General features: G+C 41.4%; 1 protein-coding gene across 6 annotated transcripts in view; it reads right to left on the bottom strand.

Annotated features, from left to right (window-relative positions):
• Positions 1 to 27,617, bottom strand: part of LARP4B (La ribonucleoprotein 4B) — a 120,697-nt gene that overhangs the window by 59,169 nt on the left and 33,911 nt on the right. For 4 of the 6 annotated variants that reach the window (XM_074405137.1, XM_039478679.2, XM_039478680.2 and 1 more), the window contains exons 2-3: positions 14,243 to 14,362; positions 13,059 to 13,118 (exon numbers count right to left, since the gene is read on the bottom strand). In XM_074405137.1, the coding sequence (XP_074261238.1) occupies positions 13,059 to 13,118; positions 14,243 to 14,323 (141 nt within the window). In that variant the 5' untranslated portion in view covers positions 14,324 to 14,362. Of the gene's footprint in view, positions 1 to 13,058; positions 13,119 to 14,242; position 27,617 lie in introns of those variants that run through there. The other 2 variants (XM_074405136.1, XM_074405139.1) reach the window with 2 other exon arrangements.

The following is a 27,617-nucleotide window of genomic DNA, read 5'->3' as shown; positions in this document are numbered from 1 at the left end:
GAATCCAAAAACTCAGATCAGTAACAGAAGAATGCTGCACTATATTTTTTCCTCTTCTCATAAACTAAGTAAAATGTAACTTAAAATATTATTCCAGTCAGAAAGATTTCAGGATTCTGGTTTTTCTATAGTGTTTCAGTATTTCCCAAATTACAATTCATGGGATGGTGGTAACTAAATAGTTCACAAATTCCCCCAAAGGAAAACAGTATCGGAATTTTGTTCCTTAAAATATCTAGGTACTTACAGTTGTATCTAATTTTCTAGCTTTAAGAAATGATGTCTGAAATAAACAGCAATTAAAAACTGAAAAAAACAAAGGAGACAACCCCAAAAAAAAGCTATTTAAAAAATGTCTGAGGCCGGGTGTGGTGGCTCAAGCCTGTAATCCCAGCACTTCGGGAGGCCGAGGCGGGTGGATCACGAGGTCAAGAGATCGAGACCATCCTGGTCAACATGGTGAAACCCCGTCTCTACTAAAAATACAAAAAATTAGCTGGGCATGGTGGCGTGTGCCTGTAATCCCAGCTACTCAGGAGGCTGAGGCAGGAGAATTGCCTGAACCCAGGAGACGGAGGTTGCGGTGAGCCGAGATCGCGCCATTGCACTCCAGCCTGGGTAACAAGAGCGAAACTCCGTCTCAAAAAAATAAATAAATAAAATAAAAAAATGTCTGTAGATAAGTGTGTCAGGTGTGAAAATGGAATGATGTCAGAGATACATGCTGAAGTATTTGGGATAAAGTGACACATTATCTACAATTTGCTTTAAAATAACCTAGCACATATAGTAAATATATACACACACATAAAAAAGTTAAAACAGTTGTGTGCATGGGGGAGCAAAAGGCTTAAAAACAGTAGTTCACACCAGACATGATAGCATATGGCCGTAATCCCAAGACTTTGGGAGGCCAAGGCAGGTGGATCACCAGAGGTCGGGAGTTCAAGCCTGGCCAACACGGTGAAACCCTGTCTCTACTAAAAATATAAAAAATTAGCCAGCCATAGGGGTGCATGCCTGTAGTTCCAGCTACTCGGGAGGCTGAGGCAAGAGAATCACCTGAACCTGGGAGGCAGAGATTGCAGGGAGCCAAGATCGCACCACTGCACTCCAGCCTGGGCAACAAGAGTGCTCAGACCCCATATCAAAAAACAAAAACAAACAGCAGTCTATGTGGGGATGGGTAATTGTTCAAGTTCATGATGGTACATTCGGTTCATCAGATTATTCTCTCCACTTCCGCAGATGTCTGAGCACTCCAATTAAGAAAAAGGAAAGAATGAAAAGAAAAAAGGAAAATAGATCTCAAGCTCTGGTATCAAAACCAGAAAGTCTCTTGAAAGCACTTGATGCAGGAACATACAGTCTGCCGTCTGGTGAAAAACAGGTGTCTACAACTAAACAAGCTGCTACTGCACTACATGGTCTGGGCCCTGACTCCGGACTCACATAATGGGTCCAGATGTCATAATAAGAAACATAAGACAAGACCTTATGTCTTATGTTGACATCTGTAATGTTTTGCTCTTAGTAGAAGTAATTCTTTTTCTTATTATGTTTCTGACATGCTATCTGAAAAACAAAGTAATTCTTTTAATTGCTCTGCAAGAGAGATTTTGCTATTTAACCTATGAGTTATAACTAGCGTCCGATTAATGTTGTGTTGTTTTTTTTTTTAATAATAACATTTTGGCTGGGCACAGTGGCTCACACCTGTAATCCCAGCACTTTCGGAGGGTGAGGCGAGTGGATCACAAGGTCAGGATTTCAAGACCAGCCTGGCCAAGATGGTGAAACCTTGTCTCTACTAAGAATACAAAAAAAATTAGCTGGGCGTGGTGGCAGGCACCTATAATCCCAGCTGCTCAGAGGCTGAGGCAGGAGAATTGCTTGACCCAAGAGGCAGAGGTAGCAGAGAGCAGAGATTGTGCCACTGCCCTCCAGCCTGGGAGACAAAGCATGACTCCTTGTCTAAATAAATAAAAAAATAAATTTTATCATTAAAATATTTTTACATTTTATCATAAAAAGTTTAGGAATTATACTTAAACATAAAGATAACAGGAACACTTCTGAATATACTTAAATTCAGGTACTGAAATCACAATAATAATGATTATGATAATGGTAGTGGACACTTTATATAGCACTATATGCCACAAAATATTAATTACATATATGCATCCACTTTGCTGCAAGTGTTAATTTGTACTCCTAACAACCCCCAAGGTAGATACTACTAATCCACTGTACAATAAGGGAAATGAGGCACCAGGAGATTCACTAGCAGTTTCGGATGACAAAGCAAAACTCAAGACCATACACTGATCATAGTGTTATGCTACTCAAAGAGAATTAAATATCTACATGGGAAAAACATTCTGCACTAAGGATACAAACAATTCATACCAGCTGTACGGTGAAAGGGTACAGTAAAGTAGAAAAGCTCATGAGATCACCTGCCTGGGCTTGAGTCTCAGCTCCATTTTTACTACATGTGTCATCTCTGGCAAATTACATAACCTCTCTTTGTCTCAGTTTCCTCATTCGTAAAATGGAGCCAACATTGACACTTATTTCAAAGTGCTCTTGTGCAGACTTTAAGTACCCAGAATAGAATCCCAGTATCACTTCAAAGTCCCCATAATCTGGCCCCAGCCTACCTCTATGATCTCAGCTTCTACAATACCATTCCCCCAACCTCCTCTATCTCATGCAAAAAGATGAGCTAACCAACACCAGTACGCGGCCTCAATGCTGTTTTATTCTCCAATCTCCTCTCTGCACTTTTCAAGCCATACAGTCCTTTGTGAAACCATTCTGTGCTGCTTTAACAGAATATCTGAGCTGGAGCAATTTATAAAGAACCGAGATTATTTTGCACGGTTCTGTAGGCTGAGAGTCTCAAGTTGAGAGGCTGCATCTGGAGAGGCCTTCGTGCTGCACCATCATACGCACACGTGAGGATATGGAGTCATTCCCACCACGATGGCACTTATCCACTCATCCACTTTCGAGGGCAGAGTCTGGTGACCTTATCACCCCTTTGAAAGCCCTACCTCCCAATGCTGCTGCACAGTGGACTGAGTTTCCAACACATGAACTTTGGGGGACACATGCAAACCACAGCATTCCACCCCAGCTCCCACAATTCATGTCCTTCTACAATGCAAAGCACACTCATTCCATCACAATACCTCCAAGAGTCCAATTGTCTTAACTCATTTCAGCATCAACTTAAAAGTCCAAAGTCTCATCTGAATCAGATATCGGTGAGACTCAAGGCACAATTCACCCCAAGATCAACTCCTGTACAGCCCTGAGCATGGAAATTAACAAGTTATGTGTATCCAAAATACAATGGTGGGACAGGCACACACAAAAAAAATTTGCTTTCCAAAAGGGATAAATAGGCAAGAAGAGGCAAGAGGCTCCAGGTAAGTCCAAGACCCAACACAGCAGACAATATTAAATATTAACCCTCTCTGTAGAATCATCTCCGTTGACTCCATGTCCCAACCCTCTGAGTACACTGGGTCCCAAGGGCCTCAGGCAGGCCTACCTCATGCCTCTGCTACTCAGTTTAATTTCTATGAAGGCATTTTGTTCAATAGTAGGTTTACAAATCAACTCTGTGTGGCAGTACTGTGCAAACTGTTGTACTGAGAGAACAGTCAAATCACTGGGAGGAAGTGACAGATGTGTCAGAGTTCTCTGTCTGGCAACTGGCTGCTTTCATAGGCACTGGAGTTCAGCTGTCAGGGGCTGGAGTCTCCTGCCCACAGCTCTCTCAGGCTGATGGTGCAAGCTGGCAGCTCCACCACTGAAGGCTCTCAGGCCACTCCCACAACTCCACTAGGCCTGCCCTATTGGGATTTCTCTGCAGCAGGTTCAACCCCAAATTTCTGCTTGCCATTACCCGAGTACAGGCTCTTTGCACTTGTTCTGCTCCTGTGACAAGTCTCTGCCTGGGCCCCCAGGCCGTCCATGACATCTTTTGAAATTTAGGTGAAGGCTGTTCCACAGCTCTGGCATTCTTCTTGCCTGAAAATTAGCATCACATGGATGCCACCAAGGTTTATGATTTGTACCTTCTGCAGCTGCACCCTGAGCCACCACTGGGCCCACTTGAGCCACAGCTGGGTGACTGAGAAGCAATGTACCAGATGGGGGGAGCAGAGGTCCAAGGCAGCTCTGGGCAGCAAGCCTGTGGAAGGCCCCCAGTACTCAGCTACCAAAGCCATTTGCCCTTCTAGAGGGCAAATGTGATGTGCCTGTGATGAGGGGACAGCCTTAAAGATCTCTGAAATGGCCTCGCCAACACAGCAAGACCCCATCTCTACAAATAAAAAGTTAGCAGGGTGTGGGAGCACTTCTCTGTAGTCCTAGCTACTTGGGAGGCTGAGGTAGGAGGATCACTTGAGTCCAGATGTTTGAGGCTGCCATGTGCTATTATTGTTCCACTGCACTCCAGCCTCGGTGACAGAGCAAGACCCTGTCTCTTAAAATAGACAAACAAAACAAAACAAACAGCTGGGTGTTTTTAATTATTTCCTTCTTGTTTCTCTTTTTAAATGAAATAACAGTGCCAAATAGAAAGTAGTTCCTCTTGAGTTTGGATTCTGAAGCCAGACTGCCTGGGTTCAAATCCTGGTTCTACCACTTTTTAGTTCAGTAATCTTGGGGATAAATTACTTAAGCCTCTTTGTGCCTCAGTTTCCTCCTTTGCAAAACAGGATAACAGTACCTAGGGGTAAGACAGGTGTAGGGCTCACAGGATTTCATGAGTAAACTTAAGTGTTAGAAGAGTGCATAGTAAGAGCCATGACAGTCTGCAGTGATAACCACCATGTGTGATATATTCTTTTATACCGGAGACATGTATGAAGCACCTATCTGTCAGGAAGACACTGGGATAAATCAATAAACAAAACAAAACCCTTGCATTCTAGTCCAGAGAGATAAACACTAAACCTAACAAATAGCTAACGTTGTTAGAAGATGCTAACTGCTACACGTAAGGGGTCCAAGGCAAGCCAGAAGGAGGTGCATGTGGATAGACAGGGCTCACTGAGATGAGGCCGAGACAGAGAGGTAAGAGAACAAGCCTCGAAGACTTCTGGGAAAGGGGCACACCAGGACCAACCAAGGAGCCCTGCGGTGAGATGATGCTGGAATGATGCAAGGGTCAAGAGCCCACAGGGGCTGGCAGCGTGCCAGGGGACAGCCAGCAGGCGGCAGTGTCAGAGAGGACAGGTAGGGCCCTGCCAGGACTCAGGCTGACTCTGACGTTGAGCACAGGAGTGCAGGTTCTGAGTTGGTCTTCTTGAAGGGAATCCTCTGGCCACTGTGTTAGAACAGAAGGGTGGGTTGGGGACACCAGGGAGGAGTGACTGCAGCTGTCTAGGTGAGAAGCACTGGTTTCATGAGATCAGAACTCCCAACAAAGAATCCAACAGCCCAATCATCTCAGAAGCTTTGATACCACTGCATGACTCTCTCAAGTATCTCTTTTTCTTTTGTGGGGGGAGGGAGATGGAGTCTCACTCTGTCTCCAGGCTGGAGTACAATGGGATATTGGCTCACTGCAACCTCCAACTCCCTGGTTCCAGCAATTCTCCTGCCTCAGCCTCCTGAGCTGCAATTACAGGCACATGCCACCACGTCCAGCTAATTTTGTTGTATTTTTAGTAGTGACGGGCTTTCACCACGTTGTCCAAGACAGTCTTGATCTCCTGACCTTGTGATCTACCCTCCTCGGCCTCCCAAAGTGCTGAGATTACAGGTATGAGCCACCGCACCCGGCCTCAAGTATCTTATCTACAATTTGAAGATTCACATTTCCGTTATTTTCACAATTTCTATAATTGTGACATGTCTTCAAATTGCTGCCAAAAACTCACAGGACTGTTTCAGGATCTTGGCAGTGGATTGCCTACATGTGTTTATTTTGCAGAAAAACACTGAGTTGTACTTTTATGATCTGTGCATGTAGCTATTTGTGTATGTAAGAATACTGGTGCCTATGAAGGTAGCCAGGTGCCAGGCAGAGAACTCTGACACATCTGTCACTTCCTCCCAGTGATTTGACTATTCTCTCAGTACAACAGTTTACACAGTACTGCCACATAAAGTTGATTTGTAAACCTACTATTGAACAAAATGCCTTAACAGAAATTAAACGGAATCCTAAAATGAAAGCATTTGCAAAACAGTTTGTCATATTCTAAATGATGCAAATACTAAGCAGTAAAATTACTAATTTTTTTAAAGAAATTACAAAATGTTCTAAGTTGAAAGATGTTTTTACTGATCCCTGTGCCTTAAAAGACTGCTATTATAATACATCCACAACGAGAAGTTTTAGCAGCATGTAACTCATTTACACAAGGATAAAACTAAGAATAGTAAGCCAAACAGGGAATGAAGAAATCCCTCTATTTTTAAATATGCCTTGGAACTAAAAAGATCAGGGTTATGTGTTATAGAAAGCATTCCTTCTGCCAATGACCAAAACGCTACAATCAAAATGCTAAAATGCTATCTCATCAAAAAGAAATTTTCTACATTAAAAAGGATCTACTAGCCTTTTCAGCAGGAATATATTCTAAGAGGAAAAGATGGCATCTGGTCAAAGAGTATCCTTCATCCTGGGGAAAGTGCTAAGAAGTTACCAGGAGACCAAGAACCGTGCAAACACTCTGGGGGTAACTAGAGAAGAATCGGATTGTTTTGTAACTAAATCATTCTGATGTAAAGGCAGCTTTACACTTCCTGGTATAGTAACAAACATATTTCTAAGACAGGAAAATGTAACAACATCCTTAAGGAAAGTTCTTAGGTCTTTAGTTTTTATTTATTTATTTTTAGAGACAGGGTCTCCCTCTGTCACCCAGGCTGGAGTGCAGTGTTGCAATCACAGCTCACTGCAGCCTTGACCTCCTAAGCTCATGCAATCCTTCCCTGTCAACTGTCTGAGGAGCCGAGACAACAGGCAAGTACCACCATGCCTGTTTTTTGTTTTGTTTTGTTTTTTGGGTTTTTTTTTTTTTTTTTTTTATAAATACAAGGTCTTGAACTCCTGGGCTCAAGAAATCCTCCCACCTTGGCTTCCCAAAGAGCTGGGATTTATAGGTGTGAGCCACTGCACCCAGCCAAGTCTTTTCTTAAAACAGACTGACGAGGTGGCATCGATCTGCCAAAAGCCTTAACCTGCAAGATAACATGCTAAGAGCAGCCACGTGTCATTTGCATACAAACATAAGAGTTGGATATTTTTATAGAAATTCAAGTTTTCTGATTGCTAGCCTTCTCTTATTCAAAATATAGGCCTGCTATAATTAATTTGAATTGCTAATAATTATTCATTCAGAAGCTGTCTCATCAAAAGGCAACGGTGATTTTCAGGCAAAGGCAACTGAAGAGGAGGCAGTTGAGGCAGTAAAGGAGTTTAAAAAAAAAAAAACAATTCTGGGATGGGCACAGTGGCTCACGCCTATAATCCCAGCACTTCGGAAGGCTGAAGCAGGCGGATCACTTGAGGCCAGAGTTTGAAGCTAGTCTGGGCAACATGGCGAAACCCCATCTCTACTAAATATACAAAAATTAGCCAAGTATGGTGGTGCATGCCTATAATTCCAGCTACTCAGGAGGCTGAGGCACAAGAATCGCTTGAACCCGGGAGGTGGAGGTTGCAGTGAACAGAGATCGCGCCACTGCACTACAGGCAGCCTGGTTGATGGAGTGAGACTATCTCAAAAAAAAAAAAAAAAAAAAAATCATTCTGACACAGATGTTTTGCTGAACTGTATATAGAGCTTAGTATGAGGACGAGTTAGAGTTCCAATCTCAGCTTTCCTGTAGGAAAGACTTGATATGACTTCACATCTTTCTTCCGAGGAGGTAATTTAACATAAACACTTCTACCTAATATTACCTGTCCCTTAAACATCATCATTCATTCACATTCCTCTCTTAAACCTGCTGCCGATTTATAAAAATACACAACAGGATCATTCCGATAGAAAATGAATTCAAGGATGATGCAGTGTCTCCAAGGGAAAAGCAGCTGCTTGGCTGGTCATATGCAGAAGTAAGAACTGGAGTCCCTGAGTGGGCTTCAAGAGGGGCAAAAAACCACCAAGAATGAGGTTTGCTATAGATGAAGTTTGTGGCCCTAACAGGGAAGGTAAAGAACCTTTAATCAAGCAACACTGTTGCTGAATGCTAGTGGTCAGATATTTTTTCTTCCTCAAGAAGAACTCATCACAGTGGCCCACTGCCAATAGTCACTCTTCATCATACACACCCTCGAAACCCAATCCTCTCTCACTATCCATCATCTTACCTTCAAAGCAAAGTTCTTAGGAGGCATGTCATTGTCCAAGTTGTGTCTACCAGTGCTGTCTCTTGCCCACTGCAATCTGGCTTTTGCTCATATCAGTCCCAGGAAATATTCTTGCTAAGGTCCCAACTGACCCCTCACTTTGTACCGAATCCACCTTACTACACTTCATGTGAGTCAGCCTTTCTGCCTCCACCCCACACTGTCCTCTGGCTTTCCTCCCATCCCTCTGACACTCCAGTACTAGTTTCCTTCCAGTTTCTGAAATATTGAGGGACTACAGAGTTTCATCACTGTCCCTGCCTAGAACTCAGGGAAACTTAATGCAAAGTACTGTGATCATAACTATTAGTGAAATATACTTCAAAATCAGTAGATCCTTTATTACATCAAAGTGAGAACATTCAAAAAAGACCTTCCCTGACTAGGGGCAAGGTAAAGACTGCGTCTTCCAAACTCACCTGGGTCTCAGTACCTCCCACCGCCAGGTGTATGCTCAGCCTCTACCTAAGGCTCACACACAGCGTGGTCATGCTATGTTAGGGCTCCTGGAGGACATGTGTATCCCACACTCATCTCAACAACCTCGCCACAGAAAATGTCTTAGTGATCACACCATTATCACTTGCAATCAGTTTTGTTGAATTGCTACTCAAATTTTATGCAGGCAATGCTAGCTGCCTGCCTACCAGACAGAATGCATTGAGCCGGCCACAGAAGGGAAGAGACTCGGAGGCACAGAGCATGTCTGTGGCTGCCCAAGGCTGGGGGAAAAGTTCTAAGACTACCTTCTGGTGATGGTTGCGCAACTCAATAAATCTACTAAAAATAATTCAACAGCATACTTTAAATGCGTGAATTTTACAGAATACAAGTTACACTTTAATAAAGTTTTACTTTTAATGAACAAAACACAGAACCAGAAGTTTAGTGGAGAAAACATATGTACATAATTTTAAGTAATTCTTTTTTTTTTTTTTTTTGAGACGGAGTTTTGCTCTTGTTACCCAGGCTGGAGTGCAATGGCGCGATCTCGGCTCACTGCAACCTCCGCCTCCTGGGTTCAGGCAATTCTCCTGCCTCAGCCTCCTGAGTAGCTGGGATTACAGGCACGCACCACCATGCCCAGCTAATTTTTAGTATTTTTAGTAGAGACGGGGTTTCACCATGTTGACCAGGATGGTCTCGATCTCTCGACCCCGTGATCCACCCACCTCGGCCTCCCAAAGTGCTGGGATTACAGGCTTGAGCCCCCGCGCCCGGCCTTTTTTTTTTTTTTTTGAGACGGAGTTTCGCTCGTTACCCAGGCTGGAGTGCAATGGCGCGATCTCGGCTCACTGCAACCTCCGCCTCCTGGGTTCAGGCAATTCTCCCGCCTCAGCCTCCGGAGTAGCTGGGATTACAGGCACGTGCCACCATGCCCAGCTAATTTTTTATATTTTTAGTAGAGACGGGGTTTCACCACGTTGACCAGGATGGTCTCGATCTCTCGACCTCGTGATCCACCCACCTCGGCCTCCTAAAGTACTGGGATTACAAGCTTGATCCACCACGCCCGGCCAAATTTAAGTAATTCTGACAATCACCATCACTCATTATAATATATTGTTCTAATACTAAACAGGGAAACCATATTCTTATAGTCTAATAAAGATTGCTTTTTTGTGTTCTTTGGCTAACCCTGTAAATAGTTACTAGCTCAATGAATTTTTGTGAAGGGGGCAGGAAGCTGTATAATAAATACAACTAAATAGCACCAATGGATAAATGCAAACCTGCTCCTGAATTATTCAGGTATTTCTTTGGGTATCTCTCTTGCAAGTCTCTTTCTACTCAACTCTAATGGAAAGGCTAAACTGTAAACAGCCTGGTTCCTCAATCCTGACTGCTAAATATATTCCCCTGCCCATCATAACAACTGGAGACTACTGAGCACTGACACCTAATTACTAAGCCAGTGCAAACTCCTGGTCAACTATGAAGCATGTAACTGTCCCCACCTTTAGGTGCACTACAAACAATGCTAATTAGAAAACACTCACAGCAATGCCTGCAACAGGTTTAAGATGTCTGAATATTATATTGTGCTGCAAGTCAACCATGGGGAGGACAGAACTTGTTGAAACAAGCTGGGCGCGGTGGCTCAAGCCTGTAATCCCAGCACTTTGGGAGGCCGAGGCGGGTGGATCACAAGGTCAAGAGATCGAGACCATCCTGGTCAACATGGTGAAACCCCGTCTCTACTAAAAATACAAAAAAATTAGGTGGGCATGGTGGTGCATGCCTGTAATCCCAGCTACTCAGGAGGCTGAGACAGGAGAATTGCCTGAACCCAAGAGGCGGAGGTTGCGGTGAGCCGAGATGGCGCCATTGCACTCCAGCCTGGGTAACAAGAGCAAAACTCCGTCTCAAAAAAAAAAAAAAAAAGAACTTGTTGAAACAAATAAAATCTCTTAAGGATTTATAGTCAAGGGATATCTAATTTATGTCTTACCTAATTTGCAGCTTAGACTACCAAAGGTCTCATATTTGGATTTAAAATGACTTTAAAATATTGTAAAATTTGCCGGGCGCGGCGGCTCAAGCCTGTAATCCCAGCACTTTGGGAGGCCGAGGCGGGTAGATCACGAGGTCAAGAGATCAAGACCATCCTGGTCAACATGGTGAAACCCCGTCTCTACTAAAAATGCAAAATATTGGTTGGGCATGGTGGCACGTGCCTGTAATCCCAGCAACTCAGGAGGCTGAGGCAGGAGAATTGCCTGAACCCGGGAGGCGGAGGTTGCGGTGAGCCGAGATCGCGCCATTGCACTCCAGCCTGGGTAACAAGAGCAAAACTCCGTCTCAAAAAAAAAAAAAAAAAAAAAAAAAATTATAAAATTCATTTTTTTTAAATCAATGTAAAACAGAATACACAACAACTCTACATAGATAATAAAATTATAAAATATAATCATTTAGAAGGTATCTTTTGTTTTTAAACATTCTTCTCTGTTAAAAGCTGGCTGGACAGAGTGGCTCACGCTGCCACCCTAGCACTTTTGGAGGCAAAGGCGGGAATATCACTTGAGCTCAGGAGAGGGAAACGAGCCTGGGCAAAATAGTGAGACCAAAATTCTATTTAAAAAACAAAATCAGATAAACAATCCAACTACCCCTTTAATTCCTAGATGAACTGCTATAATGGGGGGAATAAATGAGATTTATTGTAATTTTAATTTTTTTACTTAAAAATTTTTTACTTTTTAAATTTTATACAATTTATAAGATCCTTAGATCAAACTGAATTTCAAGTAGTAGTTCTCTGAAGAACTCTACATATGGAAATGATGAAAGGCAGGATTTAAAAACCAATGAATTTCTACCTTTTTTTTTTTTTTTTTTTTTTTTTGAGATGGAGTTTCGCTCTTGTTACCCAGGCTGGAGTGCAATGGCACAATCTCGGCTCACCGCAACCTCCGCCTCCTGGGTTCAGGCAATTCTCCTGCCTTAGCCTCCTGAGTAGCTGGGATTACAGGCACGCGCCACCATGCCCAGCTAATTTTTTGTATTTTTAGTAGAGACGGGGTTTTACCATGTTGACCAGGATGGTCTCGATCTCTTGACCTTGTGATCCACCCGCCTCGGCCTCCCAAAGTGCTGGAATTACAGGCTTCAGCCACCGCGCCCAGCGAATTTCTACTTCTTTATTCATCACAGCTAAAATGTGAAACAAATTTTCTGAGTAAAAGCTTACTATTCAGGCTGGGTGCTGTGGCTCACGCCTGTAATCCCAGCAAGAGGGGAGGCTGAAGTGGGCAGATCACAGTCAGGAGATGGAGACCATCGTGGCCAACAGGCTGAAACCCCATCTCTGGGTGCAGTGGCTAACGCCTGTAATCCCAGCACTTTGGGAGGCCGAGGCGGATCACGAGGTCAAGAGATCAAGATCATCCTGGTCAACATGGTGAAACCCCGTCTCTACTAAAAATACAAAAAAATTAGCTGGGCATGGTGGCGCGTGCCTGTAATCCCAGCTGCTCAGGAGGCTGAGGCAGGCAGAATTGCTTGAACCCAGGAGGCGGAGGTTGCGGTGAGCCGAGATTGCGCCATTGCACTCCAGCCTGGGTAACAAGAGTGAAACTCCGTCTAAAAAAAAAAAAAAGAAACCCCATCTCTACCAAAAATACAAAAAAATAAGCCGGGTGTATGGTGTGCACCTGTAATCCCAGCTACTCAGGAGGCTGAGATAGGAGAATCGTATGAACCCAGGAGGCGGAGGTAGCAGTGAGCCGAGACTGTGCCACTGCACTCCAGCCTGGGTGACAGAAAGAGCAAGACTCTGTCTCAAAAAAAAAAACTTACTATTCAATTTATGTGGTTTAAGGAACACAAGCTGCCAAAATGTAAAGCTAACCATATACATATAACAGATTATCAATGACACATGAAAATTTTGTGATGAATATTTGACAACAAATTAATCTATGTGGCACACCGTTGTTTGCAGAACTGCACACCAAACAGGCACACACAGCATTTAGAAAAGACACACGGTGTTGACAGTCACTGTACCCAGGGGGTGTGGTGATGAATGGATCCCTTACCACAACTTTTTGAGAAATATCTACATTTTCTAATTTTTGTTACAATACACATTTTTCTTAAGGAAGTTATCCCTGAGCTTTGACTGTGATTAAACAATCTTTGATTAATCTCAAAACTGAATTACCTGACTCAAAGGTGGGATGGAACTTGTCTGAGAAGTGGTTTGAGATATAGGACCATTCATCTGTAAAATTGAAAACAAACACAACATCAGTACAATGTTTAAAAAACAAACAAACATTTTCAACCCACAGTAATTAGGCAAAACTAAACCCACCAAGAAATGCACATTTTACATGAAAATTCATGAATTCATAAGGTATTCAGAATGTAGGAGCCTTAAAATTTTAAATTCTGAATGAACATCACAGGTAAAGTTCTTTGCAGTTTCAATGGGGAAAACTAAGAAAAGCTACTTTTCTCAAAGCTGTTTTGGAACTTTAAATATGACTCCTTGACATAAAATTTTTAAATCAACGAAAGTAGTCAAAAAAATTTACATTAAAACCAAACTCTAAATACATTCTACCATAACAACTGTAATGTTATTAAAGTATTTACAAATCATTGCATTTGTTTGATATAAAAAATAAAAGGCTTTAAGCCATCTACAGCTGTAACAAATTTGTTGTTGTTATCACCTACTACTTACAGTTTCTTCTACTAAGCTACCTATACATGTTTCAGACTGATGGAGCTCAGGACTTGCCCCCCAAAAATACGGCACACTGACATTTGAGGAAACAGCAGAATCAGGCCATGGAAACTAGAAAGAATTCTCCTCACCCTTTCTCCTTAAAGCAGGCCACAAAACACAGCTGAGATTCCCCTGAAGACCCTTCCGGAGGGGCTTTGCTTTGTACCAGGAGGAATAACACACAGGGATGTCAAGAAAGACCTGAGCACATAGGCTTGCTAAGTTCCTCCAGTTCATTACTTCTAGGTCACATCCCTTTTGTCCAATCATGCTTCTCAACAACTAACATCTGCAACAGACTTAGCAAAAAAAACATAACAGTTTTCCCTATTTCTCTGGTTCTTCCTTTCTGGAGGTTCCCATGTCATATACAACTTATTATTAAATAAATGTGTGTGCTTTTCTCTTGTTCATCTATGTTTTGTTACAGGGGTCTCAGCCATGATCCTCAGATGGGTAAGAAATCTGTTCTCCCCTACAGACTCTAATATCCATATGCAGATCCTAAGATGTGCCAGTGTTTCTGTTTAGAGCCTCTTACTAAATCCAGTATAAAATCCTTTATCAAAAAAAGCAATGGACTCCCCATCACCCCGTTCGACAGCACCCACCAGATGAGCGCTGTCCTTGCCCTCCTGGACTCTCTGCGTCTGCGGTTCAGCCACAACCTTAGCGTCCTGATCAGAAGTCATGGGCTCCACTGGGACAAGTTTAAAGCTAACCTCAGGATGCTGTAAAATGGCAAACACATTAGTCATTTGATGGGCACAGTATGATTAATTCTTTAAACAAAATTAAAATCCTCAAGTCTCCCAGGACATATGTTTATCCCTCTTAATTAAAAAAAGTTTAAAGAAATCTGTCGTTATGTAAACCTTACTCACCAAGAAGTGACATTTAATTTTTTAAATAAACAAGTTTCTTCCTCACACCATTTTGGTGAGACCACACTGGAAAACTTGAAAACCGTACAGTAACACAAAAAAACCCGTCTGTGCCTGGAAACTCAATTCTTTTAAAACACAGAAAATTAAGGGATTAATATCTAAGATTTATAAGGAGCTCACACCACTTGATAGCAAAAAAAAAAAAATAGCCTGATTAAAAGATGGCCAAAAGCATGAAGAGGCATTTTTCCCAAGACGACATAAAAATGGCAATAGAAATACAAAAAAGGTGCCCAGCATCACTAATTACTGGGACAATGCAGAACTAAACCACAATGATATTTCACCTCACAACTGTCAGCATGGTTATTACCAGTAAGACAAGAGGTAACAAGGTCATCAAAGAAACAGAATCTTTGTGCACTATTGGTGGGGATATATACTGGTACAGCCATTATAAAAATGGTACGGAGGTTGCTCAAAAATTTAAAAATAGAACTACCATATGATCCTTTCTGAGTATATATTCAAAGGCAATGAAATCGCTACCTCATAAGAATATTTGCACTCCCATGCTGATTGCAGTATTATTCACAATAGTCAAGATTTATAAACCACCTATTTGTCCATCAATGGACAAATGGATATCGAAATTGTGATGTGTATATGTCTGTATATACTTTGCAACGAAATATTATTCAGTCTTTAAAAAGAAGAAAACCCCATTGTACACTATAACATGGGAGAACCTGAAGGACATTATGCCAAGTGAAACAAGCCAGTACAGAAACAAATACTGCATGTTCTCACTCAAATACATAGAAACAGAGAATAAAATGGTGACTACCAGGAGGCTAGAAGGTAGGGAGGAAATGAGATCAATGTCAAAGGTTACCAATTTATAGATATTTTGGATGAGTAAGTCTAGAGACCTAATGTACAACGTGAGGCCTAGAGTTGTAATACTGCATTATACACCAGAAACTTGCAGAGAATGTATTTTAGGGGCTCTTACCAACACAAAAGTAGGGTAACTATATGAAATGATGGCTATATTAATGGGCTGGACTCCAGTAACCACTTCATTATGTACATCAAAACATCATGCTATACGACTTACATATATACAAAGCTGGGAACAGTGGCTCACACCTGTAATCCCAGGACCTTGAGAGGCCAAAGCAGACAGATCACCTGAGGTCAAGAGCCAACGTGGTGAAATCCTGTCTCTACAAAACATTTCAATATTAGCTGGAAATGGTGGCAGGCACCTGTAGTCCCAGCTACTCAGGAGGCTGAGGCAGGAGAATCACTTGAACTCAGAGACTGCAGTGAGCTGAAATCACACCACGGCACTCCAACCTGGGCAACATAAACTCCTTCCAAAAAACAAACAAACAGAAAACTGGCCAGGCATGGCGGCTCACATCTGTAATCCCAGTCCTTTGAGACCAGGAGTCCGAGACCAGCCTGGTCAACATTGTGAAACCCAGCCTCTACTAAAAATACAAAAATTAGCCAGGCATGGTAGCAGATGACTATATAATCCCAGCTACTCGGAAGGCTAAGAAACTAGAATCGCATGAACCAGGAAGCAGAGAGGTTGCAGTGAGCTGAGCTCACGTCACTGCACTCCTGCCTTGGCAACAAAACTCTGTCTTAACAAAAAACAGGCCACGCGCAGTTGGCCCATGCCTATAATCCCAGCACTCTGGGAGGCCAAGGCAGGCAGATCACCTGAGACCAGGAGTTCAAGACCAGCTGGCCAACATGGCGAAACCCCATCTCTACTAAAAATACAAAAATGAGCTGGGCCTGGTGGCACATGCCTGTAGTCCCAGCTACTCAGGAGGCTGAGACAGCAGAACTGTTTGAACTTGAGAGGCAGAGGTTGCAGTGAGCAGAAGATCATGCCACTGCACTCTAGCCTGGGTGACAGAGCAAGACTCCATCTGAAACATACACACACACACACACCCCAAAGTTAATAGAACTCTAGAAATAAAAAGTTGTTGATGAATGCCAAATTTACATATATTTAACTGTCCTCACTTAAAATCATCAATAGGTTCTTGGAAACTGACTTCAAATGAAAGATGTGTATATACAAAATCATATACAAAATCAATTTTTGTATATGCACAAACAAAAGTTAAGTTCTTAGAGCATATTTCCAGTCACAAAAACATCACCAAACTTCTAAAGACCCAAAACTCCTTCTAATATTTAAAATGGCAATAAATATGAGCCATACACATTTTTTCCATATTATGTTCATTTTCATTTTTTATTTTAATATCTTTTTTTTTATCTTTTAAAAACAAATAGGACCGGGCGCGGTGGCTCACGCCTGTAATCCCAGCACTTAGGGAGGCCGAGGCCGGTGGATCACGAGGTCAAGAGATCAAGACCATCCTGGTCAACATGGTGAAACACCGTCTCTACTAAAAATACAAAAAATTAGCTGGACATGGCAGTGGGTGCCTGTGATCCCAGCTACTCAGGAGGCTGAGGCAGAAGAATTGCCTGAACCTGGGAGGTGGAGGTTGCGGTGAGCCGAGATTGCGCCATTGCACTCCAGCCTGGGTAACAAGAGCGAAACTCTGTCTCCAAAAAAAAAAAAAAATAGAGATGGAGTGTCACCAATATTGGCCAGGCTGGTCTTGAACTCCTGACCTCAGGTGATCCACCCATCTTGGCCACACAAAGTGCTGGGATTATAGGCATGAGCCACCATGCCCAGCCAATTTTTATATTTTTAGTAGAGATGGAGTTTCACCTTGTTGGCCAGGTTGGTCTCAAACTCCTGCCTCAGGTGATTCACCTGCTTTGGCCTCCCAAAGTGCTGGGATTACAGGTGCCTGCCACTACGCCCAGCTAATTTCTTGTATTTTTAGTAGAAATGGGGTTTCACTATGTTGACCAGGCTGGTCTCAAACTCCTGACCTCAAGCAATCCACCTGCCTCAGCCTCCCAGAATGCTGGGATTAAAGGCGTGAGCCACCCCACCCGGCTCAAACAGATATTTATTTATCACCATGTGACTGATGGGTTGAGAGACCCCCTGTGAGAGAATGGTTCAAAGAACAGATTTTGGAGCTAGCTCCCTGGGTTAGAACCTGTTTCTCCTACCTCATCCTTAGCAGTGTGTGCTTAGGCAAGTTATTTAACCTCTTTGTGCCAGAATTTCCTCTACTAAGGTGCAATAATAGTTCTTATCTCATAGGGGTTTGTATTAGTCTGTGTGTACATGTATTAAATTAGGTTTTGTTTGTTTTTTGAGACAAAGTCTTGCTCTGTCCCCGAGGCTGGAGTACAGTGTGGCATGATCTCTGCTCACTGCAGCCTCTGCCTCCTGGATTCAAGTGGTTCTCCTGCCTCAGCCTCCTGAGTAACGGGGACTACAGGCACACACCACCATGCACAGCTAATTTTTTTGTATTTTTATTAGAGACAGGGTTTCACCATGTTGACCAGGATGGTCTCTCATGATCTGCCTGCCTTGGCCTCCCAAGTGCTTGAATTACAGGCGTGAGCCACGGCCCCAGCCTAAATTAGTTTTAAAAGAGTTTTCCGGCTGGGCGCAGTGGCTCAAGCCTGTAATCCCAGCACTTTGGGAGGCCGAGGCGGGTGGATCACGAGGTCAAGATATCGAGACCAACCTTGGTCAACAAGGTGAAACCCCGTCTCTACTAAAAATACAAAACATTAGCTGGGCATGGTGGTGCATGCCTGTAATCCCAGCTACTCAGGAGGCTGAGACAGGAGAATTGCCTGAACCCAGGAGGCAGAGGTTGCGGTGAGCCGAGATCGTGCCACTGCACTCCAGCCTGGGTAACAAGAGCAAAACTCTGTCTCAAAAAAAAAAAAAAAAAGAGTTTTCCAAGCTACAGGTCAAGATCCATTAGTGGGTCATGAGATTGATTTCGTAGATTAACCAGAATTTTGGGAGGCTGAGGCGAGCGGATCACCTGAGGTCAGGAGTTCAAGATCCATTAGTGGGTCATGGGATTGATTTCGTAGATTAACCAGAATTTTTAAAAAATAAAATAGAATTGGATGGAATATAATCAAACACAAAAATTTGGAATGTGTTACATTGTCAGAGCAGGTAATTGTTTTCTGAAAGCTTTGATTTCTGTTGTGTGAGCCATACACATTTTTAAGAGATTAACAAGAAAGACAATTATGTAAGTAATTTCTGGTGAGTCGGAAACTAACAGTGGTTATAGTGGTGGTGTAAGCACCACTGGATTTAACCAATCAAGGAATAAATGTTTGCAAAGTAAAAATTCTAAGAATATTACAGTAGAGCGCAGTGGCTCACACCTATAATCCCAGCACTTTGGGAGGCTAAGGCAGATGGAATGCTTGAACCCAAGAGTTGGAGACCTGCCTGGGCAACATAACAACACCCATCTGTATACAAAACACAAATATTAGCTGGGTGTGGTGGCATGCACCTGTAGTCCCAGCTACTTGGGAGGGTGGGATACGAGGATTCCCTAAAGCCAGGCGGTGGAAGTTGCAGTAAGCCAAGATCACACCACTGCACTCCAAGCCTGGGGGACAGAACAAGACCCTGTCTCAAAAAAATAAAAAAAAAAAAGAATATTCCCACCCTTAAGAAGTTAAAAAACAAACTAATGATAACAAATAGGCCAGGCTTGCTAAGCAACTTATTTGTTGTGCATTTATATTATTACAGTAGACTTTATGAATTTTTGTTTCACAATAATTTATATGCATTCATTCATTTCCCAATCTGCTTATTCCAGCTCAGTGTGACAGGTGGCCAGAGACTATCTCAGCAGCCCAAGGAGCAAGATGGGAACCAGCCCCGACAGGATGCCATCCCAACACAGGGTCACTCACATACACACCCACACTCAGACTGCAACCAGGCAGACACACAAATCCACCCAACATACACACCTTTGCAATGTGGGAGGAAACTGCAATACCCAAAAAAAAAAACATATAGACATGAGGAGAAGGTGCAAACTCCAAACAGACAGTAGTCCTGGCCAGGAATTGACTTCTTTCTCACAATGTTGAAATGACATTGAAAGAAATCATGTTTTTCAAAGTGGTTCTTCATGAAGCATTTACTCAACCCAATGTCTAGCCACTACACTTCACATATAACATTTCATTCAATTTTCCCAAACAACCTAAGAAGTAACTGGATCAGCAGCACTTTGGGATGCCAAAGCGGCAGATTACCTGAGGTCAGGAGTTCAAGACCAGCCTGGCCAACGTGGTAAAACCCCATTATCTACTAAAAACACAAAAATTAGTCAGGCATGGTGGCGCACACCTGTAATCCCAGCCACTCGTGAGGCTGAGGCAGGAGAATCACTTGAACCCGGGAGGCGGAGGTTGCAGTGAGCTAAGATCACGCCTAATTATACTCTAGCCTAAGAGACAGAGTGAGACTCTGTCTCACTAAAAAGAAGTAACTGAATCAGTAGGGAGTAACTCTCACAATTCCGTATCATGAGGATTCTTAGACATCTAGATCTGACTTCAAGGCATTTCTTCTTTTCACTGCAAGCTACGCTGCTTCATAAACAAGATAAATATTTTTATTTAACCCAGATTATCTTTTTAGGAACATCTGAAAACATCAGACTGTCAGAAAAATACCTTTAAAAGTGAAACTATTTTTCTCTTTCTAGGTAACCATACAGGTGCCTCACAGTATAGTGGTGCTCCCTATTTTCAATAATCTGCTTTTGATAAATTCTCAAAAACCTTGTTAATGAAATAATCTGATGATCAAAGGCAATCTCATCCAATTCTGTAATACGTATCATCGATCACAAAAACATCTAAATGCTATAAAACAGAGCTGGAAATGTAAGCTACCAGAGAAGAAATGGTTGAAGTAAAGGTTTCACAGAGGTTGCTGTTTTCCAAAATATGGGATGTATGACAAATGTTAAATTTTAACAGATACATCTTAATTTTAACGTACATGTATCTTTTTTTTAAGTCTGTGGGGTACCAACGTCTTCTTATTAAACTACGAAAAAAGCGAATCAATTTAAAGAAATATATTAAGTACTAGTATAAATGCTATCAGGACTCAAAACAATCTTGAAAACAGAATGTAACTAAATTTTAGAAGACACAGATTTAGGGAAAATCTGGACGGAGATTCTAGGTGCTTGGTTCTCAGTCCTCAGATGCACTGAAGAATCCCTGGAGAAAATTGTAATTTTGCAGTTTTATAGTTCAGACGTTTGTATTTTTTTTTTTTTTTAACTATGCAGATGATTCTGAAACACCTGAGCAAATACTTCCAGGCAATGTTGAAGTAACACAGAGGGAGAGTAGCCCCTAATCCCTGAGGTGGTTTTCTAGAAGACAACAAATGGATTGCATTGTAAAAGAAACCTACATGTCATTAAACGTCAATTCTCACACAACCATCAAATCTAGAAACTAAAGACATATTAATAGATTAGCAACCAAACTGTAAAGTCCTCTGGCTCTTGTATTTGCGTTTAGTTTGTAATAAAACTAATCTGAAAGTTATCCCTTCAGATTTAGTCCGTAATAAGACTTAGCGTAATGATCACACATACGCCACTGTTACCACTGATGTCCTTTTTCCTATTCTAGGCTCTCATCTTGGACCTCATGGTGCACTTAGCTGTCCTTCCGCTGAGTCTCCTTCATACTGTAAAAGTTCCTCAGTTCTGCCTTATTCATCTACACTTTTCCAGAGTACTAGTTAATTACTTTGTAGAACGTACCTCAATTTGAGATGAACCTAGGACATCTTAACGTGAAGCAAGGAAGCCATGAAGACAACTGATCCCTTCAGGAAGACATGGAGGCCACAGCAAAGTAAGGTAGGGGTTCCCAAAAGCCATGCAAGGGACATCAGGATCAAGAAATACGAACAGAAAACAAGTCAGCAGCAATCATGAGAGCTACCAGCACCACCACAGTGCTCACCTTGGGATTCTAGGACACCCACTCATTATTCCAAAGATCACTAAACGAAAACGATCATTCAAACTGCTGTTCCTGGATGACCTGCATTTCCAAATAACCAAAAAGCTGATCAGGGCAAGAACCACAGTCAATGCGGAGTGAATGACAGCATCAGAAAATCAAAATATCCCAATATCAAATACAATAATGAAGTCAATAATCATTGATGTCTGCTAAAATTAATCAAGTAAAGAACTGATGAAAGGTTATCAAATGGTTAAATGAGACACAGACTGAAGATATTTTTCAGTATTATCATTAAACCTGGGCCACCAGGCATTGTATTTTTGACGTGATCAAAGACTACCATCCACGAAGCACTTATGCCAAAAAAGGAGGCTGTATTTAATCACATCTCTACATCTTACTCCCAATTTAAAGGGAATTCTAGGGAAATACACGTTAAATCATACCAGCACAAAGCCATCATCTAAATCTAGAATGTGGGCAAGAGAGATAACCTTATTTCTATACCAAATAAAAGATATTTAGCAGGAGTTCTTTTTATTGCCACAGAATTGAAAAGCTTTAACCAAAATAACCCAATGTAATTAAGAACTGTGTTTGGATCCTGAGTGAAATAAACGAGTTTTAAAATGCCATTTTTTACATAGGAAAACTTGAAGGTTGCCTAGGTAATAAAGACATGATAAAATTACTATTAATTTTATTAAGCTGTAATCATTGTATTATGATATTTATTTTAAAAGATATTGTCTTTAAGAGATAGAAACTATTTTATCAGAGACAAGAATTGCAACTCTTGCTTTTTTTTGCTCTCCATTTGCTGGGTAAATCTTCCTCCATCCCTTTATTTTGATCATTTGTGTATCCTTGCATGTAAGGATGGGTTTCCTGGATACAGCACACCAATGGGTTTTGACATTTTATCCAATTTGCCAGTCTGTGTCTTTTGATTGGCGCATTTAGCCCATTTACATTTAGGGTTAATATTGTTATGTGTGAATTTGATCCTGCCATTTTGATGCTAGCTGGCTGTTTTGCCCATTAGTTGATGCAGTTTCTTCATTGTGTTGATGTTCTTTACCATTTGGTATGTTTTTGGAGTGGCTGGTACTGGTTGCTCCTTTCTATGTTCAGTGCCTCCTTCAGGAGCTCTTGTAAGGCAGGCCTGGTGGTGATGAAATCTCTGAGTACTTGCTTGTTCGCAAAGGATTTTAATTTTCCTTCACTTATCAAGCTTAGTTTGGCTGGATATGAAATTCTGGGTTGAAAGTTCTTTTCTTTAAGGATGTTGAATATTGGCCCCCACTCTCTTCTGGCTTGTAGGGTTTCTGCTGAGAGATCTGCTGTGAGTCTGATAGGCTTCCCTTTGTGGGTAACCCAACCTTTCCGGCTGCCCTTAGCATTTTCTCCTTCATTTCAATCCTGGTGAATCTAACGATTATGTGCCTTGGGGTTGCTCTTCGTGAGGAATATCGTTGTGGGGTTCTCTGTATTTCCTGCACTCGAATATTGGCCTGCGTTCCTAGGTTGGGGAAGTTTTCCTGGATAATATCCTGAAGCATATTTTCCAGCTTGGATTCATTCTCTCCGTCACATTCAGGTACGCCTATCATACGTAGATTAGGTCTTTTCACATAGTCCCGTATTTCTTGGAGACTTGGATCATTCCTTTTTAACCTTTTTTCTCTAATCTTGCCTTCTCATTTTATTTCATTGAGTTGATCTTCGACCTCTAATACCCTTTCTTCTGCTTGGTCAATTCGGCTATTGAAACTTGTGCATGCTTCACAAAGTTCTCATATTGTGTTTTTCAGCTCAATCAATTCATTTATATTCCTCTCTAAGTTGTCCATTCTCGTTAGCATTTCATCAAATCTTTCTTCAAAGTTCTTAGTTTCTTTGCATTAGGTTGGAATATGTTCTTTTAGCTCACAGAAGTTTCTTATTACCCACCTTCTGAAGCCTGATTCAGTCAGGCTTCTGATAAAAGAAACTTTAAACTAACAAAGATCAAAAGAGACAAAGAAGGACGCTATATAATGGTAAAAGGATCAATGCAACAAGAAGAGCTAATGATCCTAAATATATATGCACCCAATACAGAAGCACCCACATACATAGGGCAAATTCTTAATGACTTACAAAGAGACTTAGACTCCCACACAATAATAGTGGGAGACTTTAAGACCCCATTGTCAATGTTAGACAGATCAGTAAGACAGAATATTAACAAGGATATCAAGGACTTGAACTCAGACCTGGACCAGGCAAACCTAATAGACGATTACAGAACTCTCCACCCCAAATTCACAGAATATACATTCTTCTCAGCACCACATCACACCTACTCTAAAATAGACCATATAATTGGAAGTAAATCACTCCTCGGCAAATGCAAAAACGGAAATCATAACAAACAGTCTCTCAGGCCACAGTGCAATCAAGTTGGAACTCAGAATTCAGAAACTAACTCAGAACCACACAGCTTCATGGAAACTGAACAACTGGCTTTTGAATGTTGACTGGATAAACAATGAAATGAAGGCAGAAATAAAGATGTTCTTCAAAACCAACAAGAATGAAGACACAACATACCAGAATCTCTGGGACACATTTAAAGCAGTCTCTAGAGGCAAATGTGTAGCAATAAATGACTACATGAGAATCAAGAAGAGATCTAAAATGGACACCCTATCGGCAAAATTGAAAGCGATAGAGGAGCAGGATCAAGAAAACTCAAAACCTAGCAGAAGACAAGAAATAACTAAGATCAAAGCAGACCTGAAGGAGACAGAGACACAAAAAACCCCTCAAAAAAAAATCAATAAATCCAGGAGCTGGTTTTTCAAAAAGATCAACAAAATAGACCACTAGCCAGATTAATAAAAAAGAAAAGAGAGAATAATCAAATTGATGCAATAAAAAATGATAAAGGAAACATCACCACAGATTCCACAGAAATTCAAACCATCATCAGAGATTATTACAAATAACTCTATGCACATAAACTAGTAAACCTGGAAGAAATGTACAAATTCCTGGACACTTGCATCCTCCCAAGCCTAAACCAGGCAGAAGTCGAAACCCTGAATAGACCAATAACAAGGTCTGAAGTTGAGGCAGCAATTAGCCCACCACCCAAAAAAGGCCCAGGTGCAGATGGGTTCACGGCCGAATTCTACCAGACATACAAAGAGGAGCTGGTACCATTTCTTCTGAAACTATTCCAAATAATCCAAAAAGAGGGAATCCTTCCCACATCATTTTATGAGACCAACATCATCCTGATACCAGAACTCGGCAGAGACTCAGCAAGAAAAGAAAACTTGAGGCCAATATCCATGATGAACATAGACGTAAAAATCTTCAATAAAATACTGGCAAGCCGATTGCAACAGCACATCAAAAAGCTTATCCACCATGATCGAGTAGGATTCATCCCGGGGATGCAAGGCTGGTTCAACATACGTAATTCACCACATAAACAGAACCAAAGACAAAAACTACATGATTATCTCAATTGATGCGGAGAAGGCCTCTGACAAAATTTAACAGCCCTTTATGCTAAAAACCCTCAATAAACTAGGTATTGATGGAACCTATCTCAAAATAATAAAAGCTATTTACGACAAACCAACAGTGAATATCATACTGAATGGCAAAAACTGGAAGCATTCCCTTTGAAATCTGGCACTAGACAAGGATGTCCTCTCTCACCACTCCTATTCAATATAGTACTGGAAGTTCTAGCCAGAGCAATCAGGCAAGAAAAAGAAATAAAGGGTATTCAATTAGGAAAGGAGGAATTCAAATTGTCTCTATTCGCAGACGACACAACTGTATATCCAGACGACCCCATTGTCTCAGCCCAAAATCTCCTGAAACTGATAAGTAATTTCAGCAAAGTCTCAGGATACAAAATCGATGTGGAAAAATCACAAGCATTCCTATACACCAATAACAGACTTAAAGAAAGCCACATCAAGAACGAACTGCCATTCACAATTGCTATAATGAGAATAAAATACATAGGAATACAACTAACAAGGAATGTAAAGGACCTCTTCAAGGAGAACTACAAGCCACTGCTTGACAAAGTAAGAGAGGACACAAACAGATGGAGAAACATTCCATGTTCATGGTTAGGAAGAATCAATATTGTGAAAATGGCCATACTGCCCAAAGTAATGTACAGATTCAACGCTATCCCCATCAAGCTACCAATGACCTTCTTCACGGAACTGGGAAAAAAACACCTTAAACTTCATATGGAACCAAAAGAGAGCCCGCATAGCCAAGTCAATTCTAAGCAAAAAGAACAAAGCAGGAGGCATCACACTACCGGACTTCAAACTATACTACAAGGCTACAGTAATCAAAACAGCATGGTACTGGTACCAAAACAGAAACACAGACCAACGTAACAGAATAGAGGCCTTGGAGGCAATGCCACACATCTACAACCATCTGATATTTGATAAACCTGACAAAAACAAGCAATGGGGAAAGGATTCCCCGTTTAATAAATGGTGTTGGGAAAACTGGCTAGCATGTGCAGAAAGCAGAAACTGGACTCCTTCCTGACACCTTACACTAAAATGAACTCCAGATGGATTAAAGACTTAAACATAAGACCTAACACCATAAAAACCCTAGAAGAAAATCTAGGCAAAACCATTCAGGACTAGGCGTAGGCAAGGACTTCATGACCAAAACACCAAAAGCATTGGCAACAAAAGCCAAAATAGACAAATGGGACCTAATCAAACTCCATAGCTTCTGCACAGCAAAAGAAACAGTCAGTAGAGTGAATCGGCAACCAACAGAATGGGAAAAAATTTTTGCAGTCCACCCATCTGACAAGGGGCTGATATCCAGCATTTAGAAAGAACTAAAACAGATTTACAAGAAAAAAAACAAGCCCATTCAAAAGTGGGCAAAGGATATGAACAGACAGACACTTTACAGAAGACATACATGAGGCCAACAAACATATGAAAAAATGCTCATCATCACTGGTCATTAGAGAAATGCAAATCAAAACTACATTGAGATACCATTTCACACCAGTTAGAACGGCAATCATTAAAAAATCTGGAGACAACAGATGCTGGAGAGGATGTGGAGAAACAGGAACACTTTTACACTGCTGGTGGGAGTGTAAACTAGTTCAACCATTGTGGAAGACAGTGTGGTGATTCCTCAAGGACCTAGAAACAGAAATTCCATTTGACCCAGCAATCCCATTACTGAGTATATATCCAAAGGATTATAAATCGTTCTATTATAAAGACACATGCACACGAATGTTCACTGCAGCACTGTTTACAATGGCAAAGACCTGGAACCAACCCAAATGCCCATCGATGATAGACTGGACAGGGAAAATGTGGCACATACACATCATGGAATATTATGCAGCCATCAAAAACAATGAGTTCATGTCCTTTGTAGGGACATGGATGAACCTGGAAACCATAATCCTCAGCAAGCTGACACAAGAACAGAAAATCAAACACCACATGTTCTAACTCATAGGCAGGTGTTGAGCAATGAGAACACATGGACACAGGGAGGGGAACATCACACACTGGGGTCTGCTTGGGGAAAACAGGGGAGGGACAGCAGGGAGTGGGGAGTTGGGGAGAGTTAGCATGGGGAGAAATGCCAGATATAGGTGAAAGGGAGGAAGGCAGCAAATCACGTTGCCATGTATGTACCTATGCAACAATCCTGCATGTTCTTCACATGTACCCCAAAACCTAAAATGCAATTAAAAAAAAATGTGCATTTTAAAAAAAAGATAGAAACTAAAAGACTCATGAATAAAGATATACATCTGGAATTTGCTTTAGAATATGCCAATAATTTTTTTTTAATTTAAGGGGAGAGAAGAAACAAAAAAAACATGAATAATGGCAAGTTGATGGTAGCTAAAACTAGATAACCGATAAATTGAGGATCACTACAACATCTGCTCTACTTCTATGTGTTTAAAATTGTCCACAATAATAAGTAAAAGAAAACCTAACTTGGATATATTATCAGTACACACTTAAGACTTCATATGCTTATTTCTATTTAAAATTTGTATTAATGAAATAATACTAAATGTGCAAAGAAA

This window comes from Saimiri boliviensis, chromosome 8 (genome assembly GCF_048565385.1).
Source record: "Saimiri boliviensis isolate mSaiBol1 chromosome 8, mSaiBol1.pri, whole genome shotgun sequence".
NCBI lineage: Eukaryota > Metazoa > Chordata > Mammalia > Primates > Cebidae > Saimiri > Saimiri boliviensis.
The sequence above is the reverse complement of the archived record's forward strand: the minus strand, read 5'-3'. Positions and strand labels throughout refer to the sequence as shown.